This window comes from Callorhinus ursinus, unplaced genomic scaffold (assembly GCF_003265705.2).
Source record: "Callorhinus ursinus isolate GAN/ISIS: 27379988/994484 unplaced genomic scaffold, GSC_fseal_2.0 scaffold1, whole genome shotgun sequence".
Taxonomy (NCBI): domain Eukaryota; kingdom Metazoa; phylum Chordata; class Mammalia; order Carnivora; family Otariidae; genus Callorhinus; species Callorhinus ursinus.
In genome coordinates, this window is record NW_027397063.1 from 142,622,131 (window position 1) to 142,648,429 (window position 26,299).

General features: G+C 46.7%; 1 protein-coding gene across 1 annotated transcript in view; it reads left to right on the forward strand.

Moving 5' to 3' along the window:
* The window catches only part of TRANK1 (tetratricopeptide repeat and ankyrin repeat containing 1), an 82,909-nt gene that overhangs the window by 41,657 nt on the left and 14,953 nt on the right, over positions 1–26,299 (forward strand). The window contains exons 10-18 of the mRNA XM_025884638.2: positions 1,288–1,542; positions 3,321–3,497; positions 3,927–6,827; positions 12,110–12,309; positions 12,618–12,755; positions 17,068–17,214; positions 19,553–19,709; positions 22,679–22,767; positions 26,114–26,217. Coding sequence (XP_025740423.1) covers positions 1,288–1,542; positions 3,321–3,497; positions 3,927–6,827; positions 12,110–12,309; positions 12,618–12,755; positions 17,068–17,214; positions 19,553–19,709; positions 22,679–22,767; positions 26,114–26,217 — 4,168 coding nt within the window. The remainder of the gene's footprint in view (positions 1–1,287; positions 1,543–3,320; positions 3,498–3,926; positions 6,828–12,109; positions 12,310–12,617; positions 12,756–17,067; positions 17,215–19,552; positions 19,710–22,678; positions 22,768–26,113; positions 26,218–26,299) is intronic.

Consider the following 26,299-nt stretch of genomic DNA (forward strand, 5'->3'; position numbering starts at 1 on the left):
GGGTGACTGGGTGGCTCAGTCGTTAAGCGTCTGCCTTCAGCTCAGGTCATGATCCCAGGATCCTGGGATCGAGCCCCGCATCGGGCTCCCCATTCCGCAGGAAGCCTGCTTCTCCCCCTCCCACTCCCCCTGCTTGTGTTCCCTCTCTCACTGTGTCTCTCTCTGTCAAATAAATAAATAAAAATTAAAAAAAATAGATATTGGCTAATGTTGGTATATAAGGTTATTGTGGAATTGAATGTTAATTTTTTTTCATTGTGGGGAAATCAGGAAAGTTCTAGAAAAGAACTTCAGATGACACATTTTAGATAATAATTAGGGAAGATTCTAGAAACCCTAAGTGGGTGAAATTTAGTATTTTTTAGATTGGCAGTCAGCATGGACTGTAACGCATTCATTCACATTCAAAGGGTTGAGATTTCTTAATTTTCTAGAGAATGTGGGAAGGGGTGGCCAGCGGAACAAAAATGCTCTTCAGGGGATGCAGCAGATCTTAGTGTTTAAGGCTTGGAGTTTTACATTTTCATCTTAATTCTACCACTTAGCAGATCTGTGACCTCGGGCCAATTATTTAACTTCTTAAGCGTCAGTTCCTTCACTCTTCCATTAACCAGGGTACTAATCTGCTGAGATGATGGATGTCGAGCACTTGGTCCAGGGTCCTGCACACAGAATTGTTTTTCTTGTTTTCAAATTAAATATTAAATATTAAAATGAATATTCGTGTTAGAAATCCTGGAGAATGGTGGGAAGCAAAAACTAGCAAATGCAAATTAAATTGCTCTTATTTAGGTTAACTCTTGATTTCTTTCCTTCTCTTTCTTCCTGCTTTCTTACTGGTAGGGTTGCCAGACAAATTATAGAATGCTCTTAACTCTTAACTTTTTAATTATTCTACAGTGTCTCCCTGTATTTCAGTGCTCCTTAAGCAGAACACTTTTAATATTATGCAAAACTTAAGCTGGGCTCTTGCCCTTCTGATCTCAGTAGACTGCCCCGACTCACGTATTCTCCAAGACAGTCAGTTCTGCTCTCCTCCTGGGCCAGACTCTACTCCCCTTAAAATATTTCTGACCTTCCCAAGAAGGTCACACCTCCGGTGCTTATACCAACATTTACGAGTGGTTCAGTAGCTGCCCAAAGTAATTACTTGCTTATATTTTCCCCAGAGGTTAAAAATACCTACGGATAATTCTTGTTAATTATGCCTAAATGTGTTGGGTGGTATCTGGGGGCAGGAGTCATGTGAACCTTTTTGGGAGTGTGGTGTATTCTTATTTTTGAAAGAAATTCCTCCTGACCTGGTCTGTGACATTAACCGTGACTGCGCCAACACCTTCATCAAGTTTTTACTGGAGAAACAGAAATGGCCAGAAGTGCTTCTGTTGCTGACCCGCAAAGTGAGTGGGGAGCCACCGCTGGGAGACTGTCTCATCAAGGACTGCAACTTCTCAGACCTTGACCTCTGTGCTGTCATCCCCCGCCTCAGCACCTGGGACCCTCGGAGGATGCAGCTCCTGGGCTGCCTCATCGACAGTGGAGGTGAGAATGCTCATGATGGACACTGGGGACTTGTCCCTTGGGACGCCACTGGTCCCGGGTCTTTCACTTGACTTTGGAGACTCCTTTAAATTCTGGCCCATTCTCTTCCTCCATAGCTTCTCATTTTGCAACAGTGACTGGGTTAATGCCCTGTTAGTGGGTTCTGGCCTTGTAGGAACTCTGCATCTTTGTGAATCCTAGTCACCTCTTGTCTTTTCTTCTGCCTTGTGTGAGAGACCTCAGGTGCGTGCAGGGGGCCCTTGGCCCCGGGTGTGGCACACAGGGTCCTTTCCTCCTGACTGCCGGCTGGACTTTTCCCTGCACTCAGTATGCTGTGTGAGTCCCTGTCAACTCTCCAGCATTCGTTTCTAATTGGCGGATTAGGATTTAAGGTGCTTCTTTGTAAAGAAACAGTCGAATAGTTGGTGGGTGGATACATCTACCACTATACTCAGCGCAATCACACTTGGCTGGATGTATGTCTGGAGAGAGCCAGCGTCTTGCTGGATTGCGTTTTTTTTTTTTTTTTAATTTATTTTGTAAAGATTTAATTTATTTATTTGAGAGAGACAGAGAGAGAGCATGAGTGGAGGGAAGGGCAGAGGGAGAGGGAGAAGCAGACTCCAGCAGGGGAACCCAGTGTGGGACTCAGTCCCAGGATCATGAGATCATGGCCTGAGCCAAAGGCAGATGCCTAACTGACTGAGCCACCGAGGTGCTCTGGACTGGGTTTTATTTTAAAACTGATTGGAAACACCAGCCTACTCCTGCCCCCAATCCCCACCCCCGCTACTACTGCCACTACTAGTTGTGTGGCCTTGGGCATGCTATATCTGCCTCCATCTCCTTGTTTATAAAATAGGAATGATAACAGTCCTCTTAGGGCTGTTTTGAATGTCAAATGAGCTCACGCATGCAGGTTCTTGGAAGAGCACTGCGGTCGTGTGGTTTTCTGCTTGCTCAGCTGTTTAAGAGGGAATGTCCTTTATTGGTCCTTCGCTCTCAAAGTGCCATACAAAGCCTTTGGGCATTGGCTGTCCCCACAGTTTCCAAAAGGTCGATGGCATGCCTCCTATAGTTTATTTCTTCAAAACCATTCCTCGAGTGGAATGTTACTACCTTTGCCTAGAAACTGCGGCGGTCATGGGCTTCCTGTTTTATTCCTGAGTCAGCCAGCGTTTATGAAGCGCCTCCCTGGAATTGGGTGCTGGGGACCAGGGGCAAAGTGAAAGCGTGGCTGCTGTGTGGGGGTGTGCAGATTGCAGGGGTGCAGGTCACGGAGACTGCGGTGCAGAGGGGAAGCATGGACCAAGCTAAAGGGAAGCTGATATTGGGGGTGGAGAGGTGTCAGGGAAGATGCCATTTGAGGGTAGATGGGCATCCTCAGGAAGAAGCGTCATAGAAGCAATGGACGTAGGAAGCCATGCTCATATCCCCATCACCGACTGTGTATCAGGTAGGGTGTTAGGCAGGCACTGGGGTTTCCGTTGTTCCCGGGTCCTGTCCACACTACCGGGCAGGGCTGAAGACGGGACCCTGGGACACGAAGGGGAGCAGGAGAGTGGGGAGAGGCACGGCCCATGAATGGGACACCAGAAGGAGTTGGGCTTTCACTTTAAGGGCTCTGGGAAGCCTTCGCCTCAGAAGTCAGGTCAGCATCAGCTCTTCCCTTGGAGTATAAGGCAGAAGCGGTCCCCTCCTCTTCAGGTGAGCCGGGCGGTTACTTGTCACAGGGTACATCCTTCATGGGGATGTGCCTTTCTCCTCTGCCTCCTCAGCCTTGCCCGAGGGTCTCCATGACAGCCAGGAGACGCCGCTTGTCATGTGCCTGAAACATGAGGACTTTGAGCTGGCGTTTCTTCTCTTGACCAAGGGTGCAGACCCCCGCAGTATCTCCCTCACGGAAGGTGATACTCCTTTGCATGCAGCACTCCACATCTTTTTAGACATCAAAGGTAGGCCTTTATTTTTTAAGCAGTCTTTTCTTTGAAGAGGAAGCTGGATATTAGAACTGATGCTATGCTTTTTCATCTTTCCTATTGGGAAAACCAATGATCTGAAAAAGGACTGTTTCTTGGTCAGGCCCACCCATTATCTCCTGGCCCCTCACCCATAGCTGGATGAGAAGGAGCAACCATCATGGTGAATGGTCAGGGTGGGTTGATTGAGGAGGATTCTTAAGTTTCAAAGTTGGCTGTCCTCCAGACGTGGCCAGATATCCCTTGGGGGCAAATTGTTCCTGGTTTTCAACCACTGGGTTATCAAGTGCTTGGGGAGGTGTGGCATTCTGAGATGCCTCTGGCTGGCATCTCTCCAGATCCAGGGGTCTCTGTTCCCTGGGAAGAGCGGCTCAGCACTCAAAGCGTTTTGTTTATGTCTTTCAGCTGACACCGGTTTTAACTTCCTCAGCTACCTGTTGGATCTCTTCTGGTCCAAACCCACTGAATTTTTCTACCTCAACCCCAACAGCCAGGATAGCAATGGGAACACGCTGATGCACATCATCTTCCAGAAGGGCATGCTGAAGCGCATGAAGAAGCTGATAGACCTGCTGGTGAAGTTTGACATCAACTTGAACTTGAAGAACAAAGAAGGCAAAGACGCGAGGCACCGGATTAAGAAGAACGATGCTCTGCTCTTGGCCTGGAACAAAGCTCTGATGGAGAGCAAGCGGAGGAGCCGGCAGGACTCTACTGCCCACCCAGGGAAGCTCCCGAGGCCCACTGCCTCTGGTCACACGTCTCAGCTCAAGTCCCAGGGTTCATCCAAGTCACTGCCATGCAGCGTCCCTGCCAGGACCCTGCCCGAAGGAACCATGGTCCCCGACAGCTGGGAGACTCTCCCGGATGCCCAGGCGATGGGGCAGGAGCCTGGAGCTGTCAGGCCCTGCTCTCTGAGAGACCGCCTGGTGCAGGACATCATGGGTTTAATTCAGCAGGTTGAATTGGATACGTCCCTCCCCGAGGACTGTCCTCAGGACTCTGAGCCTCTGGAGATAGGCATTGGTACAGAAGCAAAGAAGGACGAGCTCCAGCGAGCCCTGGGGCCTCAAGGCTCTGACTCTAGTGGGAACAACCACAGCGTCCTTGAGGCAGGGGGTGGATGTGCTCAGGCAGGCCTTGGGGCCTCGCAGCTCATGCCTGCTGGCCACAGAGGGAGTGAGGGCAGCGATGATCCAGGCAGCCAGAACACGCAGGAGATCGAAGTCTGCCTCCAGGACTTTGAGAACATGACGTGGGAGATCGAGTGCACTTCGGAAATGCTGAAAAAGCTGTCCAGTAAGGTCATGACGAAGGTCATGAAGAAGAAAATCATCCTAGCTATCCAGCAGCTGGGGAATGGTGAGTGGACGCAGGGCCTGCAGAAACGGCTGAAGCACCTGCAGGGAAGCATCCAGCTCTTCGAGGCCAAGCTGGACAAGGGGTCTCGAATGCTGTGGGAGCTGGCCATTGACTTCTCCCCTCGATGCAGTGAGAACCCGGAGAAGATCATCGCTGCCACAGAGCGGAACCTGCACAGCCCGGAGAAGTCGGGTCGGGTCTACACAGAAATCATCCGGATCTGGGACATCGTCTTGGACCACTGCAAGCTGTCGGACTCCATCAGGGCCATCTGTAGCGCCTACAACCGGGGCCGGTCCTGTGTCCTGCGGAAGAAGCTGAAGGGCATCCACCAAGGCCAGGTGTCAGCCAATGTGAAAGTCCAAAAGCGCATACCCCGCTGCTACGTGGAGGACACGGAGGCCGAGAAGAGCCAGGAGCATGTGAACCCCGAGTATTTCCCACCGGCCAGCGCTGTGGAGACGGAGTATAACATCATGAAGTTCCACAGCTTTAGCAACAGCATGGCCTCCAACATCCTCAACGACACAACAGCGACAGTGGAGTACCCCTTCAGGGTGGGTGAGCTGGAGTATGCCGTGATTGACCTCAACCCCAGGCCACTGGAGCCCATCATCCTCATTGGGCGGAGCGGCACTGGGAAGACAACTTGCTGCTTGTACAGGCTGTGGAAGAAATTCCACATTTACTGGGAGAAGGCTGAGCAGGCAGGAAGCCCGCTACTGACCAAGCAGTTGTGGGTGAAGAGAAGGTTGGAAGTGGAACCCGGAAAGGAAGGTCCCCAGACGGACGAAGAGGACAAGGAGGAGGACCAGGAAGGTTCCATGGAAGCGGAAACAGCGGACGGCATGGACGAGGAGCGGGATAGCGAAGCCTGTGCAGCGGGACCCAGCGGGGCGCTGGGCGAGCCTGGCCAGGTGGTGGAAGTGTGCGCCACAGAGCATCCCCACCAGCTGGAGCATTTACATCAGATCTTCGTGACCAAGAACCATGTCCTGTGCCAGGAGGTGCAGAGGAATTTCATTGAGCTTTCCAAGTCTACCAAGGCCACCAGTCACTACAAACCACTGGAATCCAGTGTCCACAAACTTCAGGACTTAAGGGACGAGAACTTTCCTCTCTTTGTCACTTCCAGGCAGCTGCTCCTCCTGCTTGATGCTTCCCTGCCCAAACCATTTTTTCTGAGAAATGAAGACGGCAGCTTGAAAAGAGCCATTGTGGGATGGTCCACCCAGGAAGAGCTGACCATCCCCAACTGGCAGGAGGATGAGGAGGAGGCTGAGGCAGATGGGGACAATGGCGAGGAGGATAAAGCTGCAGAAACACGTACGTGTGACAGTGACCCCCGGGTGTTTGTGACATTTGAGGTGTTCACCAATGAAATATGGCCCAAAATGATCAAAGGGAAAACCTCCTACAACCCCGCATTGATTTGGAAAGAAATAAAATCTTTTCTGAAGGGGTCTTTTGAAGCCCTCAGCTGCCCCCAGGGGAGGCTCACAGAAGAAATGTATAAGAAATTAGGGAGGAAGCGGTCCCCCAATTTCAAGGAAGACCGGAGCGAGATCTACAGTCTCTTCTGCCTGTACCAGCAGATCAGGTCTCAGAAAGGTTATTTCGACGAAGAAGATGTTCTGTATAACCTCTCCCGGAGGCTGTCGAAACTCAAGGTGCTCCCATGGTCCATCCATGAGCTCTATGGCGATGAGATTCAGGACTTCACCCAAGCCGAGCTGACACTGCTGATGAAATGCATCAATGACCCCAACGCCATGTTCCTCACGGGGGACACGGCCCAGAGCATCATGAAGGGCGTGGCCTTCCGCTTCAGTGACCTTCGCTCTCTGTTCCACTACGCCAGTAGAAACACCGTGGACAAGCAGTGTGCGGTCCGGAAGCCCAAGAAGATCCACCAGCTGTACCAGAATTACAGGTCCCATTCGGGTATGTCTGGGCTTTGTGCTTGCCTGCAGGGGAGGTGCTTGGGTATCATCTTGCGCTGCCTTGGTTAGGCTTTTGTAGCTGAAGTAAGGACAGTATCTTGGAGTTTGTTGGGAAATGCACCCATGAACAAGAAGTCTTATGGTTTCTGCCGCTCGTCATTTGTAGGTTGATAATTCAAGCTGTGGTGGAGTGGAAATTACATTTTAGGGACCTTGCCATGACATGAAAACATTACAGGGGAACATTTAAACTGCTTTTGTTAAAGCACTTTGGAAGCACATTCTTGTGCCAGTTCTAAGTCATTAATTCCCAAAGCGGCTTTTCTCTCAAGAAGCCAAAAAAGAGGCCTACGGGGTGATGGGAGATAGCACACACTCAGATGCTTTTAACTCAAACCTCAGTTGTGCCCCTTCTCTGTGCCAGGCGTGATGCTAGGCAGCCGATGTAGACCACCTCTACTTCATCCTCACAACGACCCTGCCAGGTAGGCAGCCTTCCCATTTTACAAAGGACACCGAGGCATGCAGGGTTTGAAAAACATACCATCCATGTCAGAATCCTTCCTTTAGGTTTATAAAATGCTCACACAATTCACCTCCTGTGTCCTGCATGTCCATGAACAATATAGAGTATCATTTTACTTTATTTAATGGGATCATGCCAGACATATCTTTCTGCCACTTTGTATTTTTGCTTCATGTTACATTTTGGGATTCTGCATATTGATGATGCGAAGCTCTAGACCTTGCATTTCTAACTAGTGTTAGCATTCCATTTTAGGGCTGTACCACAGTTTGTTACTCATTTTCCAGTAATGAACATTAGGCTCCTGGCAGTTTTTCACTGTGACATACAATCCTGGAGTGAACCTTCCTGAGCAAATCTCTCTGGATCTATGTTATGTCCTCTTTCTTGCTTTACTCTTGGAATGGGTGTGAAAGGGTATCTGGTATAGTTTGAATTTCCATTTTCTTGAGACGTGGCGTCTTTTTGTGTGTTTACCGGCGATTCTGTATTTTGTTAATTGCCTGTTATCCTTTGCCTACCCTTTTAATGAGTTGTTTTTCTTACCGATTTGTTAAGAATTCTCTATGAATTTTTGCCTTTGCATCCTTTGTTGATTATAAAAATTGCAGGGCTTATCTTTTTAACTTTGTTACAGTAAAGGGGCATCACAAATGAGTGATGGTGTTCTTTAGTAGGAAGATACTTTAAAATTACGAATGTTTTCTTTTACGATTTGCTCTTTGGTGTCTTAAATTTTTCTGGTCTGGAGTTAGTAAGATATTCTCCTATATAATTTTCTCATGGTTTTAAATTTTGCTTTTAATATGTAGGCAGGTATTTAAATTTGGGTAAATTTAAGTAACTAAATTTAGTCTATCTAAAATGTATGTGTGGTGTGACATTGTCTTTATTGAACTAACCCTTCTCTGATCTAATTTTACTTTTTTCCATATGGAGATTCTGTGCTGACGCCATTCACTGCGAGGTGCATCCTTGCCTCTGATTTGTAAGGCTGCTTTTCTTATGTATCTGGGACTCTGTTTCTGGGCTCACTGTTTTCTTTGATTTGTCTCATTTGTCTGTTCTTGTACTGTTAGCATGATATCACATTTGTCATAGTTATCAGATTCTCTGACTCTGTAATGTTGACTGGAATTTCACCGAATTTATGGCTCTCTGGGAAGAATTCACATCTTTACATCATTGGGATTTCTGAACCATGACCTTGGCATTTTTCTCTATTCAGGTCTTCTTTTAGTGCCGAAATAATATTTTATTATTTTCCCCACACATTTTACACAGCTGTTGGATTTATCCTAGGGATCTTATATCTTTTGTTACTATCATGGCTGTGTCTTTTTCTTTTTTTTTTTTACATTTTCTATCAGTTATTACTGGTATAGAGGAATGCTGTCGGTTTTTATATGTTGATCCGGTCAATCTAACAATCATGCTGAACATTCTAACTTTCAGATTTTGTCATTTTTCTGCAGGTAAGGGCAGTCTTTATCTTCTTTTCTATATTTATCATTTGTTTTTTCCTGCTATATTTCATTGGCTAGGGCCTTAAGCAGAAGCTTTAACAGGCATCTGTGTGTTATTTCTGAAGTTAATGGGAATATTTTTTTATTATGTTAATCACCATACATTACATCATTAGTTTTTGATGTAGTGTTCCATGATTCATTGTTTGTGTATAACACCCAGTGCTCCATGCAGTACATGCCCTCTTTAATACCCATCACCAGGCTAACCCATCCCCCCACCCCCTCCCCTCTAGAACCCTCAGTTTGTTTCTCAGAGCCCATCGTCTCTCATGGTTCATCTCCCCCTCCGATTTCCCCTGCTTCATTTTTCCCTTCCTACTATCTTTTTCTTTTCTTTCTTTTTTTTTTAAACATATATTGCATTATTTGTTTCAGAGGTACAAATCTGTGATTCATCAGTCTTGCACAATTCACAGTGCTCACCATAGCACATACCCTCCCCAATGTCTATCACCTAACCACCCCATCCCTCCCACCCCCCCCACTCCAGCAACCCTCAGTTTGTTTCCTGAGATTAAGAATTCCTCATACCAATGAGGTCATATGATACATGTCTTTCTCTGATTGACTTATTTCGCTCAGCATAATACCCTCCAGTTCCAACTAAGTCGTTGCCAAATGGCAAGATCTCATTCCTTTTGATGGCTGCATAATGGGAATATTTTTAATATTTTACCATTTAAGTCTGATGTTTATTGTAGGGTTTGATAGATGCTCTTCTTCTAGATGAAGCTCAGGTAGGCTGTGGCTCGGTGGAAAGAGAAGATGCATACCACACACACAAACACACACATTGTAAAATGAGATTAAAATTCTGATTTGTTTAGCCAAGAAGTCAGAAGGTTATTAGAAGGCAGGTGGCCTCCTAGAGTGTAGCTGCACCACACAAACTCAGCCCAGCTTACCAGGGCTCTGGAAGTCCTCCCTGAGGTCGCATTTGAAAAAAAAATCACAGGAGCTGGCTGGGTCTGGGCAGTTCAACACTTTGTTCTTTCGTGGTCTTATAACCTGGGACTCAGATTGTGTAGTAATTTAGTCTCTTAATAGGAAATGGAGCCCTGGCCCTCGCGCCTCTGTTCGGGAGACGTTTACTGAGTTCCTCCTCTGCTTGGCACTGTGTGCTGCACAGAACTCACTCTTTCTGTCCTCAGGAAGTGGCTCCAGTTTTCTGTGGTTGGACCCAGTAGAAGGATCTGGCATGAGTGGTTGAATGAGCCCCTCATTCTGATTGACCCTCTGGTTCAGTGCCACTGGTCTGGGGCCAACAACCTTTCTGATTGGCAAAACAGAGCATGGCAGAGGCGCTGTTCCTGGGAGCGATATTGATGTTTTTGCTAAGTAACCTGTTAGGACAATGACTACATAAACCCCATCTTGGAATGGAGGGAAGACTGTGTATATGTTTCTGTGTATAGAGGCAGAAAAAGCCCAAATCATATGTACTAGATTTTAAGGACTTTATAAAACACCTAAAATGTTAAAAAAAAAATTACAAGCAACCTGTAAGGTCACTCACTGCAAACATTTTGTTTCATTTACTTTTGATCTTTTTTCTTTATAGACATTAAATGCGTGTGTCACACACACTGTAATTATTGATCATGTAGTGGATATATCCTCCGTTTAGTGAATATTTTCCCTTACGTTTTTTTTTTTAAATTGAGATTCACATACCATAACATTCACCCCTTAAAATATACAGTGTAGTGGTTTTAATTTACCCACAAGGCTGTGCGGCCATTACCACTATCTAATTCCAGCACATTTTCATTACCCCAAAAAGAAACCCAACCCTATACCATTAGCAGTCACTCCTCATCCCCCCCCCCCCCGGGAATCACCAATCTACTTTCTGTCTCTATGGATTTGCCTATTCTGGACATTTCATGGAAGAGGAATCATACAATATGTGGCCTTTTGTGTCTGGCTAAGTTATTAGCATGACGTTTTCAAGGTTCCTCCATGGTGTAGGATGTGTCAGAGTTTCATTCCTTTTTATGGTGGAACCATCTTTTATTCTTTGGGTAGGCTCGTTTAAAAATTATCTATCTAGTTTCTCTAGAAGGGCATTTCAGTGGATTCCCATTTATCACTGCATTCCAAACTTCTGTGCCCTTTTTTAATTCTCCCACTAATGTACATCTCTGGCCTTTGCTAGCTTTTAAGGAGGAGGGGACCCCAGTAGCAGCTGATTTGCTTAGATTTGGCAGTTTCCACTTGTGCTCCCGGCTGTATGCATCTAATAATATTACTACTGGGAAGTAAAGTTTCTCCTTATTATTTGGTGATGGCAGTGGGGACATGTATGCCTGTTTCATGGTGTTCTGCCAAGAACACGGCATTCTACCTGCTATCAGGCAGAGGGCACATGGCACAAAGTGAACCATGGAGAAGACCCAGGATGATCTGTGTTCAGTTCAGCTTCAAATCCTGTCACGTGGAGGTTTTACTAACTCCTTAGACCTTGGAGTCTTTGCTTGTAAGGGTGGGATTGTCCGGTCTATGTCACTGGGCAGTCTTAATGATTAAATGGGATATTTTTATAAAGGTGCCTGTCTTGTGGTAGTGTTCATTCCTCATGACTGGCAACGTGACTCAGAGCTTAGATAAGCAAGGGGACCCAGGGAGAAAGCTCTTCACGAAATCCTTTCTCCAGTTCTACCTTTTTTCTTAGGATAGTCCTCTTGGCTGGGTATAAACCTGATGGGGAGGTGATGGGGGCCTTGGTTGCTGCCCCCACCTAACATTCAGCCCTGCTGTTACCATGACAACATCTCTACGGCTCCAAGCTCCAGTGAGAGGGTCCGAATAATTTTTGTTCCCTTACCATCCATGCCAGCTGCTTATATTAGCTTTCTAACAGCTCTAATTGTTTATATTTCTGTCTTGATTTTTCTCTATGAGGTAATTTTTTCTAATATGAGTATAGGTCAGGAACGAGAGCCAACAGAACCTCCTTAGCAACGCATCTCTGCCTTCGTCCCCTGTACTGGGAGTAATATCACGCAGGGGCAGAGTGGTAATCTAATGGGAACTAGAATCTGACTTGCAATTATCCATACTATCAGGACCAATATTGCTTCTCAAGAGAAAAAGCCAAAGCCCAAATTAAAAAACCAAACAAAGCACAAAAGCACCAAAACCAAAACCAAAACCAAAACCAAAACCCACAGCCATGTTATTGTCGTGTTGCTCCATATGTGACATGTGTTTTCTGTTCTACCTCAGGGATCCTCAGTCTGGCATCTGGGGTCGTGGATTTACTTCAGTTCTATTTCCCGGAGTCTTTTGATCGCCTCCCCAGGGATTCTGGCCTCTTTGATGGTCCCAAGCCAACTGTCTTGGAGTCTTGTAGTGTGAGCGACTTGGCAATTTTGCTACGAGGGAACAAAAGGAAAACCCAGCCTATTGAATTCGGAGCCCACCAGGTGAGCTTTTTGGGATTTCATGTTGTGACATCAAAGGCAGTTTGCAGTTGGAAAAAGGTTTGGGAGAACGAATTATTCCACAGCATAGAGTGCAATAGCTCCTCTGCCAGAATGGGTCAATTTCAGATCTGGGTGAGGGAGCAGTTGTTAATATTTCAGCTAGCTTGGTTTACCAAATCCAGGCAGGCCACTTCTTTTTAAAGATGTTACCTGCCTCCCACACAAATGGACTGAGCTTTGCAAGATCCCTTTTTGTAGAATTTGATGTTTTCTCTTTCCTATCTCCTTCTTCTTTCCTTCTCCCCCAGGTAATCCTTGTAGCTAATGAAATGGCAAAGGAGAAAATTCCGGAAGAGCTGGGGTTAGCCCTTGTGCTAACCGTGTATGAAGCGAAAGGTTTAGAATTTGATGATGTCCTCCTTTACAACTTTTTTACTGACTCTGAGGTATGTTATGCTGAATGCTTTTCACGCTGTGCATGCATATATATGTATGAGCTACACTTCCTCTCTGGGAAAGAGAACGTGGAGCTGAGTAGAAGTGAGTTTCTCACAGGTACCTCTTTCTGTTCTGGAGCATCATCCATTCAGTGTGGGCTTTGTGTGCTTGGATATGGGTTTTGTCAGTGGCTGTGCGTGGTTTCCCAGTATGTCATGGGCTGGTTCTCCCGTGCCCTGCCCTGCTCTCTCTTTCTTCTGAATGCCTGGTACCCGAGTGCCAGCTTCCAGTGTTCACTAGCTCTGTTATCCTTGACTCCCAAGGATGCTCCAGTTGGAGTGAGCTCTAAGGAGAGCCTTACAAATGAAGGCAAGGTTAGCAGTGTCTACCCTATGAGGACAGAACTGGGCAAAGTTCAGTTCATAGAAAGAGAAAACTCCGGAAAGACAAATGAGGCCTGGTTCCTGGCCACTGGATCAGGTAATGTGGGGGTTGAGGAGAGCTGCCCCGCCTGGGAGCTCCCTTCTGGCATGACCTCCCCCCTGCTTGCGGCCCATGCAGACCATGGCAGTGAGAGAGTCTCTGGATTGACCCGCAGGACCTCCGTGCCAGCCCACCGCTTTGACTTGGCTCCCGAGTCCAAGAGCTTGGGATGGTCTTTCTTGCCGAGCTCACTACATTATGGGTAGAGTCACCAACTCGAGCCACTTGTTTCTTTTTCACCACTGTCTTTCGGTGGGTGCTCAGGCTGGCTGCTGACTATGCTGGGGGGTCTGCTCTGGGCACGTAGCTGGCTGTGTCCTGGTCCCTGTTGCAGACTTCCCACTGCACATCGTGCATGCTTGAAGGGGCTGTTGTACTGTTAGCTTTGACACCTTAAATCTGCCCCAGAACTGACTGTTTTAAATGGAGTCCTGATTTTTTTTCCTGATCTTTTAAAAAATAGGATTGCCTTGATGATAGCTCTGACTACTATTGCTATGGGTACTTCGCGGTTTATAAAGCCCTTTTTCAATGCTTTGTTTCCCTTCATCCTCCACTAACCCTCTGAGGTTGTATGTCTTCTCGTTACCCTCATTCTACAGATAAAGCTGAGGGTCATGGAAATTAAGTAAATTGCCCATAGTCACGGTGTAGGTGCCAGAGCCTGGAGACCAACTCAGATGCTTTGAGTTCTCAGTTTTGCAATCTTTCCTCTGTACTCCTTTCCTTTTAAAGCCCCGCATGCAAATTGGCTTCCAGAACCTTCCACGATGAGTATATCATTGCCATATCTTAGGTGCATTCCTTTTCTTTTGACTTTTGTTAATGAAATCAGATGCACTCTCATTAACCCTGGAACCATTTTTAATATCTGAGAACTAACTCTTTTTTCTCATAATACATCCATTGGTCATGGTTGGACCGAGGCTGTGCTGAAAGAGGAAGGGGTAAGACTTTGTTGTTCCTGTCCTTTATTAACTGCCAGTTGTATGCTTGTGCCAGTAAGAAGCCCAAGGAGCTCTGGACTTATGGATCTGTAACTTGTGGTCACTTCTGTTTGCGAAAGAAAAATCCAGTTATTCTGTCTCACCCTGATCCTGGAAATGGCGAAGGCCCAGATGTCTTGACCCTGTGCTCCCAACCAATGGCTCAGTTTGTTGCATAAAATTAAAATAATCACAAATGGAATTTTTTGGCAACATCCACTTCATCCCATGTGCACAATAAGACTTCTAAAAAGACTCCTGATGTGGTGCTCCTTCTCAGTTCCTGAGGAATGTCATTATGCATTCCCCCGGCACAAAGCACACCCTCCATTTATCATCGACAGAGTTAAGACCAAAAAACATCTCATTTCTAAATGAGAGGAAATGCTCTAATCAAAGCAGAGGAAAGACAGGGATCACCTAAGTCTTCAATCACCTGGCTCCTCATGTGGGGTTTCCTTCGGGGTGACTGGCTGCAGGCTGCTGCATAGTAATTGTATTTGACACGGGGGACAGTGGAGAGCTCCTCTCTCCACCCCTGGCCTCTTCTTCCACCCCTGGTTTATGTTTCTGGCAAACACACTCTTTGTGCATGTGTGTGTGGGGGGGGTGTTATTGTTGTCCTGGTGTGCGATTCTTCTCTTTAGAGGGTTTGTTGCTCCCTGTTCAACCACATAGTTGCCAGGGCCATCTTCTGAGATGGGGAAGGGACCAAGGAATGGTTACGCCAAATCCTTCTCTTCTAGGATTTGGCCTCATTTCGGGGAGCAGCAGTCTTTCTCCCAGTCACCCCCAAACTCTCCTCCTGTGGGGACTTAGAAGGGTGCTTGGCATTTACACTCAGCCCCAATGTAAGGACTCCCGGGGGAGTCCTTTCCTTCATCCTCCTGTGTGAATAGGACAGGAGGGACTTTGAAAACCACAGCTTTTATGGTTTTCACTTAAGAGAACAGGCCCCACCAAGGTGACCTTCACAATGATCAGTCCCAGTAGAAGAAGCTGGAAGACTTACATGCTGCTTCTTTTATTGTCAGAGGTGCTGTAGGCCTGTATTCTTGCCACAAATACACGTACTCCTCAGAGGCTCGATCTTGAAAGTAAAGTATGTTTTATTCCTGGAAACAGGTTAGTCCTGCACCATACGAGCGGCTTCTCCTTCTCATTCAGCAGTTTTAAAATATGTTGTGCTTCACTAGCCCTTCCAAGATCGGCTGGTCTGCACCTCACGCTGTCTGCCAGGAGAGCCTCACAAATGTCAAAACGCTTGTGTCTTTTGCCTGCCTTCCTTGGCCAGCAATTCAGAGTGTGAATGGCTCTACAAAGAGGACAGTCATAAATGTGTCCTGAGGCTTTTTTTTTTTTTTAACTCCCAACTACTTCAATGATTACATGATTCACATCTCTTTTCAGAATATGGTGATTAATTCCATAATTGGTTAGTGCATAACCATCCTTACTTAATAGACAGTGTTTATTTTTTAATATTAAAATAATTTTAATGTAATAATAATTTGATTAATATTAAATAAATTAGATTGCTTAAAGCATTTAACCTGATACTTATTAGTTTAAGTTATGGGGTGACTTAAAGAAGGTCGTGAACTGTATCCACTCCATGTTTTCATTATTCTTGAGAAAATACGTAGGTGGCAAGGAGCACCATTTTATACATGGAAAAGTAAAGGCTGAGGGGAGTTAACTAGCTACTCACAAGATTCAGTAAAGTATGAAATCTGAAATGTCATAGGAATTCTGCCCTCTAAATACTGCATGTATTCTGGGCACTTTAGCTTTAGCAGGGTCTGTCGACCATGGTCCCCAGGGCCAAATCCAGCCCACTGTCTACTTTTGTATGGCCCGTGGGCTAACAGTGGTTTTTACATTTTTAAAAATGGTTAAAAAAATCAAAGGAAAATAATGTTACATGACACATGAAAATTATATTCAGTTTTAGTGTTGAAAAATAACGTTTTATTGGAACACACAAGCCCATTCATCTACATAATTGACAATGGCTGCTTTTGCATCATAATAACAGACTTGAGTGGTTGTGAGAGAGGTCACATGGCCCACAAAACCTGAAATTTTTATCCTCTGACCCTTCAGAGAAAAAAACTGGCCAACTTCTGATCTATATAGTCACTATGGTTTTGTGGTTTGAGTTTGGATAAAGGGACACATGGCTAAAATCTCAACTATTTGTCAAGCATTGTGTTAGACACTCGACATTGATTATCTCCTTTTGTTTCCCAATAAACTTGGGTAGTTCTGTCATCCCCATTTTACAGAGCAGGAAAAGGAGACATGGAGGAAATAAACAATTTTTCTGAGGTCACGTAGCTAATGAGTGAAAAAACTGAGATACAGATGTGTTGTCTGATCTCAGTGTCCTGTGCACACTTTACTCCACAGCTCCTGAATTTTGTTCCATCCTTGGGTGAATAATTTAGTTAGAGAATTTTGTCATATATGTCTTAACAGCTGACACTAAGTGGCATCTCTCACACATTGTGAAAAGGGCTGAAGGACCCTGGGTTCCTCCCTCCATACTGCTTGTGGAAATTCTTTAAGCAAGAAACTTCCTGGATGCTTAGCATTCCTCTTGGAAGTGGGTATGTGTGCCTGGCTTCTCGGCCATCTTGGCCAAGTGTCTGGGGGAGTTTTCATGGTAGCTTCCCCTTTCCCTGCCTGTGCCACCTGAGGTCCCCCCAACTGAGGCCATAGGATAGCCCCCTCCTTGCAGCTGGGCTGAGGGCCCCAAGCCAGGAAAAGGGGGTTTAATTCATCATGAGGCTGTGTGTACAGTTCAAGGTTATATTCTGTTGGTTTTTAATTTGTCATTGTTGTTCAGGCTTACAAGGAATGGAAGATCATTTCTTCATTTACGTCTTCATCATCTGACTCCAGAGAGGAAAACCAACCACTGATTGAAGTGCCCCTGGAGAAAGCCAGCTCCTCCCAGGGTCGGTCTCTCACGGTGAATCCAGAAATGTACAAGGTGATTTTCTACCATTTGTCCACATGCTTATTTGACACGGGGAGGGCAGTAAACAAGGTTTGTATGAGAAGATGAGGTTAAAAATAGAGCCCGGTACTTGACTGGTTTTCTTGTGCATCAGCACTGGGGAGTGGAGGATGGGAGTGGGCATGGCAGGGATCTCAGTGTTGGCAAACTCTCTTTTCTCAGCAGAGAGTGGGGCTTGATGGGTGGGGCACTGTCTGAAAGTGAAAGGGGGAGGGTTGTACCTTCTAGTCACCTCTGGAGTTCAGCTCTCTTCAGAAATTTTGAAGTTGCTGACAGGGAACTCAGACGTGAAGTCCAGGACAATAATTCATGGATACTTGTATACCAGGCCTGACTATTGTTGGGGAGGAAAAAATGTTTCTCTGCCTTTTAAGATTCCTCTAGCTGGTCTAAAAATTAAATTGACATGAAACAGATTAACAGAAGAAAATAAAATTTAGGGGCACCTGGTTGGCTGAGTTGGTGAAGCCTCTGCCTTTGGCTCAGGTTATGATCCCAGGATCTTGGGATCAAGCCCTGCATCTAGCTCCCTGCTCGGCAGGGAGTCTGCTTCTCTCTGTTCCTCTGCTGCACGCACTGTTGCTGCTCTCTCGCTCGTACTCTCTCTCTCAAATACATACATAAAATCTTTAAAAAAATGTTAAGAAAATAAAATTTAGTTATGTATGTACAGGGAATCAACATAAACATGAGATTCCAAAAGTAGGCAAAATGAGGTGTATCTGTCCCAAGGAGAAAGGTGTAGGGTTCTAGAACTTCAAAGGGAAAGAAAGCAATTCACAAGAATACGAAAAACGTGAATGTTTGGTAAGCAGATGTTTGTTGGGCCATCCAGATCAATGGGACACAGAGGAGTTCACACAAACAGGCTTTGCTATGGAGCTCCCTGTTTAGCACCCCTAGTTCATATATACTACAGTTATCTATGGTGATTGCTCCCTTCCTGGAGCAGGTTCTCTGTCTAAATTCTTTTAGGAAGTCAGGGGGAAGGTCAAAGGTTCTTCGTGAACCTTTTGTTTCTTAAAAATAATCTGCCTAGGGCGCCTGGGTGGCTCAGATGTTAAGCGTTTGCCTTCGGCTCAGGTCATGATCCCAGGGTCCTGGAATAGAGTCCCGCATCGGGTTCCCTGCTCCTTGGGAGCCTGCTTCTCCCTCTGCTTTTCTCTCTCTCTCTCTCCCTCTGTCTATCTCTCATGAATAAATAAGTAAAATCTTAAAAAAAAAAGTAAAAATAATCAGCCTAAAATAATCCACATGCCAAAGAGATGGAAGTACACATTTTGGGGTGGCAAATTTTTCTCCACTACGCCATGAAGGGACCCAGCTTCCTTTTCCCTTCACATCGCAGCTGCCTCACTGAGAAGGAGGCTAAAGCTGAGCAGTTCTGCAGAGTTCTTGACTGAGGGAGGTTGATGGAGCCTCGGGAGAGTGAAAATTGAACGAGTAAAATGAAAAACTTTGGGGAGAAACTACCGCCCTAGTTTTATGTCTTGTACAAAGTATAAAACAAACAGAATAGCAATTATCAGGTTATTTCAGTAAATGCCTAGAAAGGTCTTCAGAAATAAAAGTTAAGGGGTGCCTGGGTGGCTCAGTTGTTAAGCGTTTGCCTTCGGCTCAGGTCGTGATCCCGGGGTGCTGGGATCGAGCCCCGCATCGGGCTCTCTGCTTGGTGGGAAGCCTGCTTCTCCTTCTCCCATCCCCCCTGCTTGCGTTCCCTCTCTCGCTGTGTCTCTCTCTTTCAAATAAATAAATAAAATCTTAAAAAAAAAAAGAAATAAAAGTTAAATCACTGCCAAGCTATGCAAACCTCTAGGTAGCCACAAATCCACTCTTGTTTGGAACTGTGCATTATTTAATCAAGTAGGCCCTCCCTGTGTTCAAGTCATAACCTCCTTATATCTGCGGCCCTCAATCATGGCATAGGTCATGAGTAATTTTGTACTAATGATAGTGGTCATAGAAGTGTAGGACTGGCTTAATTTGTAAAAATAAGGTATAGTACCTGTGTAAGATGTAGCCGTTGGGATAAATTGAGTGAAATGTACATGGGACCTCTCTGTTACTATCTTCGTGCCTTCCTATGAACCTATGATTATTTCAAAATATAAAATTACAGCCGATAAGGGCAGGCCTGTGCTAATGTTTCTCCCTTGCTACAGCTTCACTTATCTGTGCTGAGGCCACAGTGAGCCTCCTGTCCTGCTCACGCTTCTGCTATACTGAAATTTGGTTTTTGTATTTCAACAAATTGAAGTGTATCACGTTGAAGCTCTAGACAAAAAGTTCTCCGTTTTTGTCCTCAATTTAGCTCCTCAATGGAGAGCTGAAGCAACTATATACTGCCATTACACGGGCCCGGGTGAACCTCTGGATCTTTGATGAAACCCCAGAGAAGCGGGCTCCTGCTTTCAGATATTTCATGAGAAGAAGGTTTGTCCAAGTTGTGAAGACAGATGAAAATAAAGGTAAGATCTCATTAAGATATTCTGGCTGTTGGATACAAAACAAAACATGTTACTCTCATTTAAATAATAATTCCCCCCAAAACAAAACAAAACAGAACGTTACTCTCAACTTCTTCTTATGGTCAGGTATAAAGGATTTAGATTTTGGAAAGCACTTTCCTTCCTTTCCACATTCTTCTGAGAAATGAGAGTTCGTATTTACTGCTAAGGTGTGTGGGAAAGTGTGGTTGTAATGGGATGGGGGGAGGTTAATACCTTCAGGGAAGATTTATTATTGGTCCTTTAAAAGTGAGGGTCATGGCAGGGCCCTGGCTGGCTCAGTCAGTAGTGCGTCTGACTCTTGATCTCAGGGTCATGAGTTCAAGCCCCATGTTGTGTGTGGAGCCTCCTTAAAAAAAAAAAAAGTGAGGGTCCTGGGCGAGGTTGAGAAGAAATAGGCTTTGTTGAGGGAACACAAATTGCTATGGTCTTTGGACAGCTGACTGGCAATATCTATCAAAATAAAAAATGTGCTGGGTTAAAAGTGACCCAGCAATTCCTGTTCCAGGAACCTATCCTAGAGATGTTCTTGTAATAAAATCTCAAAGATACATGCACAAGAGTGTTCCTCACAGCCCCATTTGTAATTATAAGAAACAAAACGACCCAAGTGTCCACCAGTGAGAAACTGTTCTTGGGGGCTGCTCTGGTCCTAGGACTTGTGCGACTTGTTGAGGAGAAAGGGACACCTTTCACTTTTCCCCTTCTGTGCTGTTTGCAGTGTTTAAAAAGCCAAACCAATATTGTGTGTTGTTTTGATCACTTACTGGCTAATTAAAAAAATGGAGTGCAGATCTCCTGATAGGATAACTCGCAGGAGAAGTCATTAGCCCTTCATGAAGGAGAAAATTGTTGTCCTTCGTATGAGTTAGCCATTGAGTCGGCTCCTCCAGGCCACAGTTAATTTCTCTACGGATGGGGGAAAATGCAGGGCTCAGCCACTGTGCAGGGGTCTGCTGCTTTCCTGAGCGTTTTCTGGCCAGTTTTATGGAGACTATTTCTGGTGGCAGCCAATGGCTCAGTTGGGGACCAGCGTTAGCTGTTCTGTTTCTGGGCCCTGGCTGTTGGGTGTTATGGGGAAAGTTGAAGTCTTGGAATGAAAAAACCCTAGCTTCTCATCAAAACTTTCTACCTGTGCAGCCACATGACCTTGTCCAGACCCACTTTCTCACCCTGGGCCTTCACTTCTTCAACGAAAAGGGAGGGGGCAGGCTGGCCTGCTGTGGTCATTCTTAATCTCCCTCGTGGCGCCTATTCCTTTCATTCCCAGAGTAGATTCTGGCACCTGTTATAAGAGATCATCAAGATAGGCAGTTTTCTTTCATTTAAAGATTCCGAATGAAACAAGATCACAATTTATTTTCTGTCTTGGTAGCGTTAAGAATACACGAAAAAGGACATTCTTTTTTTTTTTTTTTTTTAAAGATTTTATTTATTTATTTGAGAGACAGAGAGAGAAACAGCATGAGAGGGGAGAGGGTCAGAGGGAGAAGCAGGCTCCCCGCTGAGCTGGGAGCCTGATGTGGGACTCGATCCCAGGACTCTGGGATCATGACCTGAGCCGAAGGCAGTCGCTTAACCAACTGAGCCACCCAGGCGCCCACGAAAAAGGACATTCTTAAGTGTGTTGTAAGTTGCACATGGTAACGTGCATGGGCTCTCTGCTCGGTGGTACATCTGTTCTCGGTGAGAACATCTGTTCCCGCTGTGCAGGGGGAGCTGGGGATGAGCGGACTGACTGTGTAATTTGGGTGTCTTTATCATCGTGCTGGCAGCATTCGCCTGCCCTAGGTGGAGCTACCGGGGAGCTCCCTGTGAGGATGAAATGTCACCGGAGCACGGATAGCACGCACGGAGTCAGGACAAGACGCTGCAAAGTCATCTTTGCACACGGCACTGCAGGGCATGGCAGAGGGCCAGCGAGAGGGAGTTTGTGCCTTCTAAAGGAAGCTGGCATGTCTGCCTGGCTGTCCCCCGTTGCTATCCATGGGCCGGGGCATCCTGGACCCCTTCGGCCCAGATTTGGCTCTCAACCTTGTGTTGGTCATCAGTCTTCCACATACTTCTTGCAGCTGAGGCTCAGAACCTGCAGAGAGGGGTTGCCTACGGCTGTTGATGCTCGGGGGGCTGCAGGAGGGGTGGCTGATCTGGTCGCCAGCAGGCTAGTGTGACAACAGAAGGGCCTGACAGCAGGTGGTTGTGACAGTCCATGTCCACCGATGGGGACGTGTCACATTGCTTACTCTGAGGGCAAAGTCTGCACGTTTGAAAATACTGTAAAACCCTGTCACCTTGTCCCCTGTGTGGGAGTTTGCCAAGAGCCACATGGCTTTGGATTTTCAAGGAGGAATTAGAATATTCTGTCTTCTAATCCATCGCCGTAGGAGAGGAAGGTAGACTGAAGATTGAAAACTGGGCAACATCCTTTCTTCCCTCTGCCTCCTCCTTCCAAAACACACAACAACCTGGCTTGGTAAGCTAAAACCCATCTTAAAATGAATCCTGGAAAGACAGCACAGGTGTATTCGTTTGCCCGGGCAGCTGTAATAAAGCGCCACAAACCGTATTGTCTTACAGTACTGGAGGCAAGATGTCCAAGATCAAGGTGTCAGCAGGTTTGGTTTCTTCTGAGGCCCCTCTCCTTGGCTTGTAGATGGCTTCTCCTCCATGTGAGCCCCTGGTGTTCCTTTCTGTGTGTGTTAATCTCCTTTTCTTGTAAGGACATAGAATGGACTAGGATTCACCTGAACGGCTTTGTTATAATTTCATCACAACTTTAAAGACCCTGCCTCCAAATATAGTCCACATTCTGAGGCATTGAGGTTTTTAGGCTTCAACATATGCATTTTTGCGGTGGGGGAAGGGGGCAGACTTCAGCCCATAAGGGGATGGACGCCCAGAGTAGCAAACCCACTTTTTTTTCATTTTAGACTTTGATGACAGTATGTTTGTTAAGACCTCAACGCCTGAGGAGTGGATCGCACAAGGAGAATATTATGCTAAACACCAGTGCTGGAAGGTAAGGAGCCGGGCTGGGAGCCAGTGGGGGAGGTCTTTGTGACTGGTGACCTCATCAGGCCTCACAGGCAGGTTTTCCACCATCATGCTTGCCAGGAGGATAGGGCGAAGGCTGTGGTGCTTGTGCTTCTTCTTTGGAAACATCAGGCTACCCTGCGATGAGGAGAGCTCCCCGCCCAGCTCCTTCTCCAGGGCAAGCATGACAACCCTCCACCGTGGCCAAGTGTCAGCATGACTTGCCAGGAAAATGGAGAGTCATGACCTCTGCCCTGCTGACAAACCCCTCTGCTTACTTTCTTTCCCTCTTGTGCTCTGTGTTTAAACATTTTTGCTGTCATCCCACCGCATTTTAGAATAGTCACAGACTGGTCATTTGTTTTTCATGTTTTTCAAATTTGATCCGACATAGACTCGACTGCCAAGCTGAGTCTGGTGAGCAGGGGTTAGGCTTCATCACTAGACTCAGTTGACCAATTCTGGGCCACAAGCCATCCTAGTGAGCTTGAGCAGTCTTCTTCCAGCCAGTGTTATCTCTACCAGTCCTCTGGAAATAGTGAAACCAGCGTGAAGAGCCCCATCCCTCTCCCGACGGTCAGCATCCCTACACATCACACAGTTTCCGGGGGGGCACCGTGGCGTGTGTGTTTCCCAGGATGCAATGGTGATGATGTCTCCCCTTGCAAGGCACAGACACCTTCAGCTCAACAAACTCATCATGGGCCCTGTCTCATTCCATTTCCTCCTTGTGTCATCTGAGGCTTGTCAGAAGCACAATGACTGCAGCAGGCCATGCAGCCCATTCCCCTCAGCAGCATCGCAAGCAGGGCTGGAGGGCGGACGCCTTTCTTCTCGGGGGTCTCTTTCTTTATCATGAAGTTCCCCGTAGACTTCTCCTTACATCTCACTGCTCGGTACTAGGTCACATGCCCATGCCTGTTGCCAGGGAGTCTGGGAGAGCAGTCCCATCCTGCAGTTTCAGCCCTTCGTGGCAGGCAGGTTCTGCCATCACGCAAGGGAGGGAGAGGGGTATCCTGTGGGCTGGTAACCAACAGCCGAATTTAGCGGAGTGGCTCCTGTAGTCTCAGCCGGGTGACCCACGTCTGAACTCAGCAACCAGTCCACAAGCAGGTCTGCTTCTGGGGCTTGGTTGGCTCTTGGCTCAGATGATGGGGGTGAATGGGGTTCCTGAATCACGTGCACTTCATCCTCCAGCAGGTGAGCCTGGGCTCGTTCATCTGGTGCCTCAGCAGCGTTCAAAGAGCAGAGGAGCATAGGGGGCCCCCTGACGCCTGGCCTCGGAGCTGGCCCTGTGTCGCTTCTGGTACATTCTGTTGGCCAGAGCAGGTCATGGCCCAGATCTGAAGGGAGGGGTCATAGGCAGCATGTCTATGCATGGGTGGGAGAAGCTGCAGAATTACACGGTAAAGGGGCATGGGTGGACTGTTGCCACCTTGCAGTCAGCGCTAAAGGGTGAGAGAACAGAATGCGCGCTGTTGTGTGTTTGGGCGTGTCTGCCAAGCGTTTGCACAAATCTGTAGTATTTAGCGGCTGGAGGCTGACAGAGCTCTGAAACTTTATTCACTGCCCATCCTTGTTAAAACTTGGCTGCTGCTGTAAAACCAAGATCCTTTTTCGGGGGAGGAGCAGGGAGGGAAGGGCGGGATAATATGGCCAGCAGGTATGGATATGAAATTGGAAAACTGGATAGCCTTTCCCTTTATTCCCTTCAGAACACTGTTGGTGTTACTCCATATGTGTTGCCTATGGATTTCCAATTCTTTATCCCTTTACAAGAGCCTTTTGAACATTTGAATCTAAAATCCTTTTTTATGGGAATAGACACAGATGAGAATGTTATAAAAAGCCTTCTCACCTGATTTTATTTTGATTCCGCTAAAGGACTTCAGGACTCAGGTGGTTTATTGAGCTTTTGGCTGCATGTCAGTGAACGTTCCAGAACCACCATACAAATGGCAATCACTTGAGATTGATTCATTCAACAAATTTCCTGTTGAGCTGTGGGCCAAACATCATGTTTAGGTTGCAGGGATGTGATGGTGAGCGGGACAGGCACTCAGAAGAGTGTCCAGCTCCAGCTGTTACAGATATCATCGCGGAGAGACCTGTTGCTCCTAGAACCACCCGTCCTGGACAGGGAGGCCAGGGAAGGCTGCTCTAAGTAGGAGCCTTGAGCTAAGGCCTATAAGATGAATGAAGTTAAGTGGACAGAGAAGGGGTGGAAGAGCATTTCAGTCAGAAGGAATAGCATGTGCAAAAGTCCTGTGGTGAGAAAGAGTGTGGCACAGGTCACGGGAATGCAAGGAGGCCCATGAGGCTGGGGAAGCTGAGGCAAAGAGCCTGAGGGAACAAGATGTCATCTTGTCTACTTAATCCTTTCCTCGCCCACACTGAGACCTAATCTTTACATGCTGGACCAGACGTGACTTTCTGCCCTATAGCCTGTGCTTTGAGACATGGTATCAGCATTCCTGCTTTAGAAAGGCAGCTTTCTGCTGGCAGGAATGGGGGTCCAGGCAACATTCCTGTGATGCTCGTCTGCCCACTTTCTACCTGCTAACACAGACCTGCATGACCCAGGGCTCTAGCCAGTTATCTTCTGGGATGTGTGGTGACACCATCTCCATCCCCATCCCTACCCCCATTTCTGTGCTGCGGCTGTTTCACCAAGACTATTGGTTAGCCATTATAGTTACCATCTAGAGAGAACCTGTGTGGGGCCCAGAAGAGCCACTGGGTGACTTTGGGCCCATGGCTCTGTGTTTTTGTTACTATATACAATGAGAAGGATGAAACTTCTCACACATGGCTATTGGAAGATTAAGTGAGGGTGTTAATTATGGCAGCTTATAAAAATATATTCTGTATAACTTTTCCATGGATTCCGGGCACTTTCAAGATTTTATTTATTTGAGAGAGAGAGTGAGACAGTGTGTGCACGAGCAGGGGTGGAGGAACAGAGGGAGAGGGAGAAGCAGGCTCCCTGCTGAGCAGGGAACCCCATGTGGGGCTCGATGCCAGGACCCTGGGATCATGACCTGAGCCGAAGGCAGACGCTTAACCGACTGAGCCACCCAGGCACCTCTCTGGGCACTTCAAAAGGAACCTTTGAGTGGGAAGTGTTCGCGGGTAACATTACTGGGCTTTGTCCTGTGAGGCCTTTTTTTTTTTTTTTAGCTCATCAGCACGTTCCTGCTCCTCCCCCACAGGCTGGGCTGGGATGAGACTCACTGCCTTGTCAGTGCAAACATGGCACGTGTGCTTTAACCCTTGTTTTGTATGTCACCTCCATTCCCTTGCTGGGAATCAAGACATTTTGCCTGTTTTAGGTTGCCGCCAAGTGTTACCAGAAAGGAGGTGCATTTGAGAAGGAGAAGTTGGCGCTGGCCCACAACACTGCTCTGAACATGAAATCCAAGAAAGTCAGCCCCAAGTAAGAGTCTCGGGGGTCATCTCAGGGCCGCTCTGGTGAGATCAGCTGGTGGGATCTGTTGGGGCTAGGTCACCATTCCATG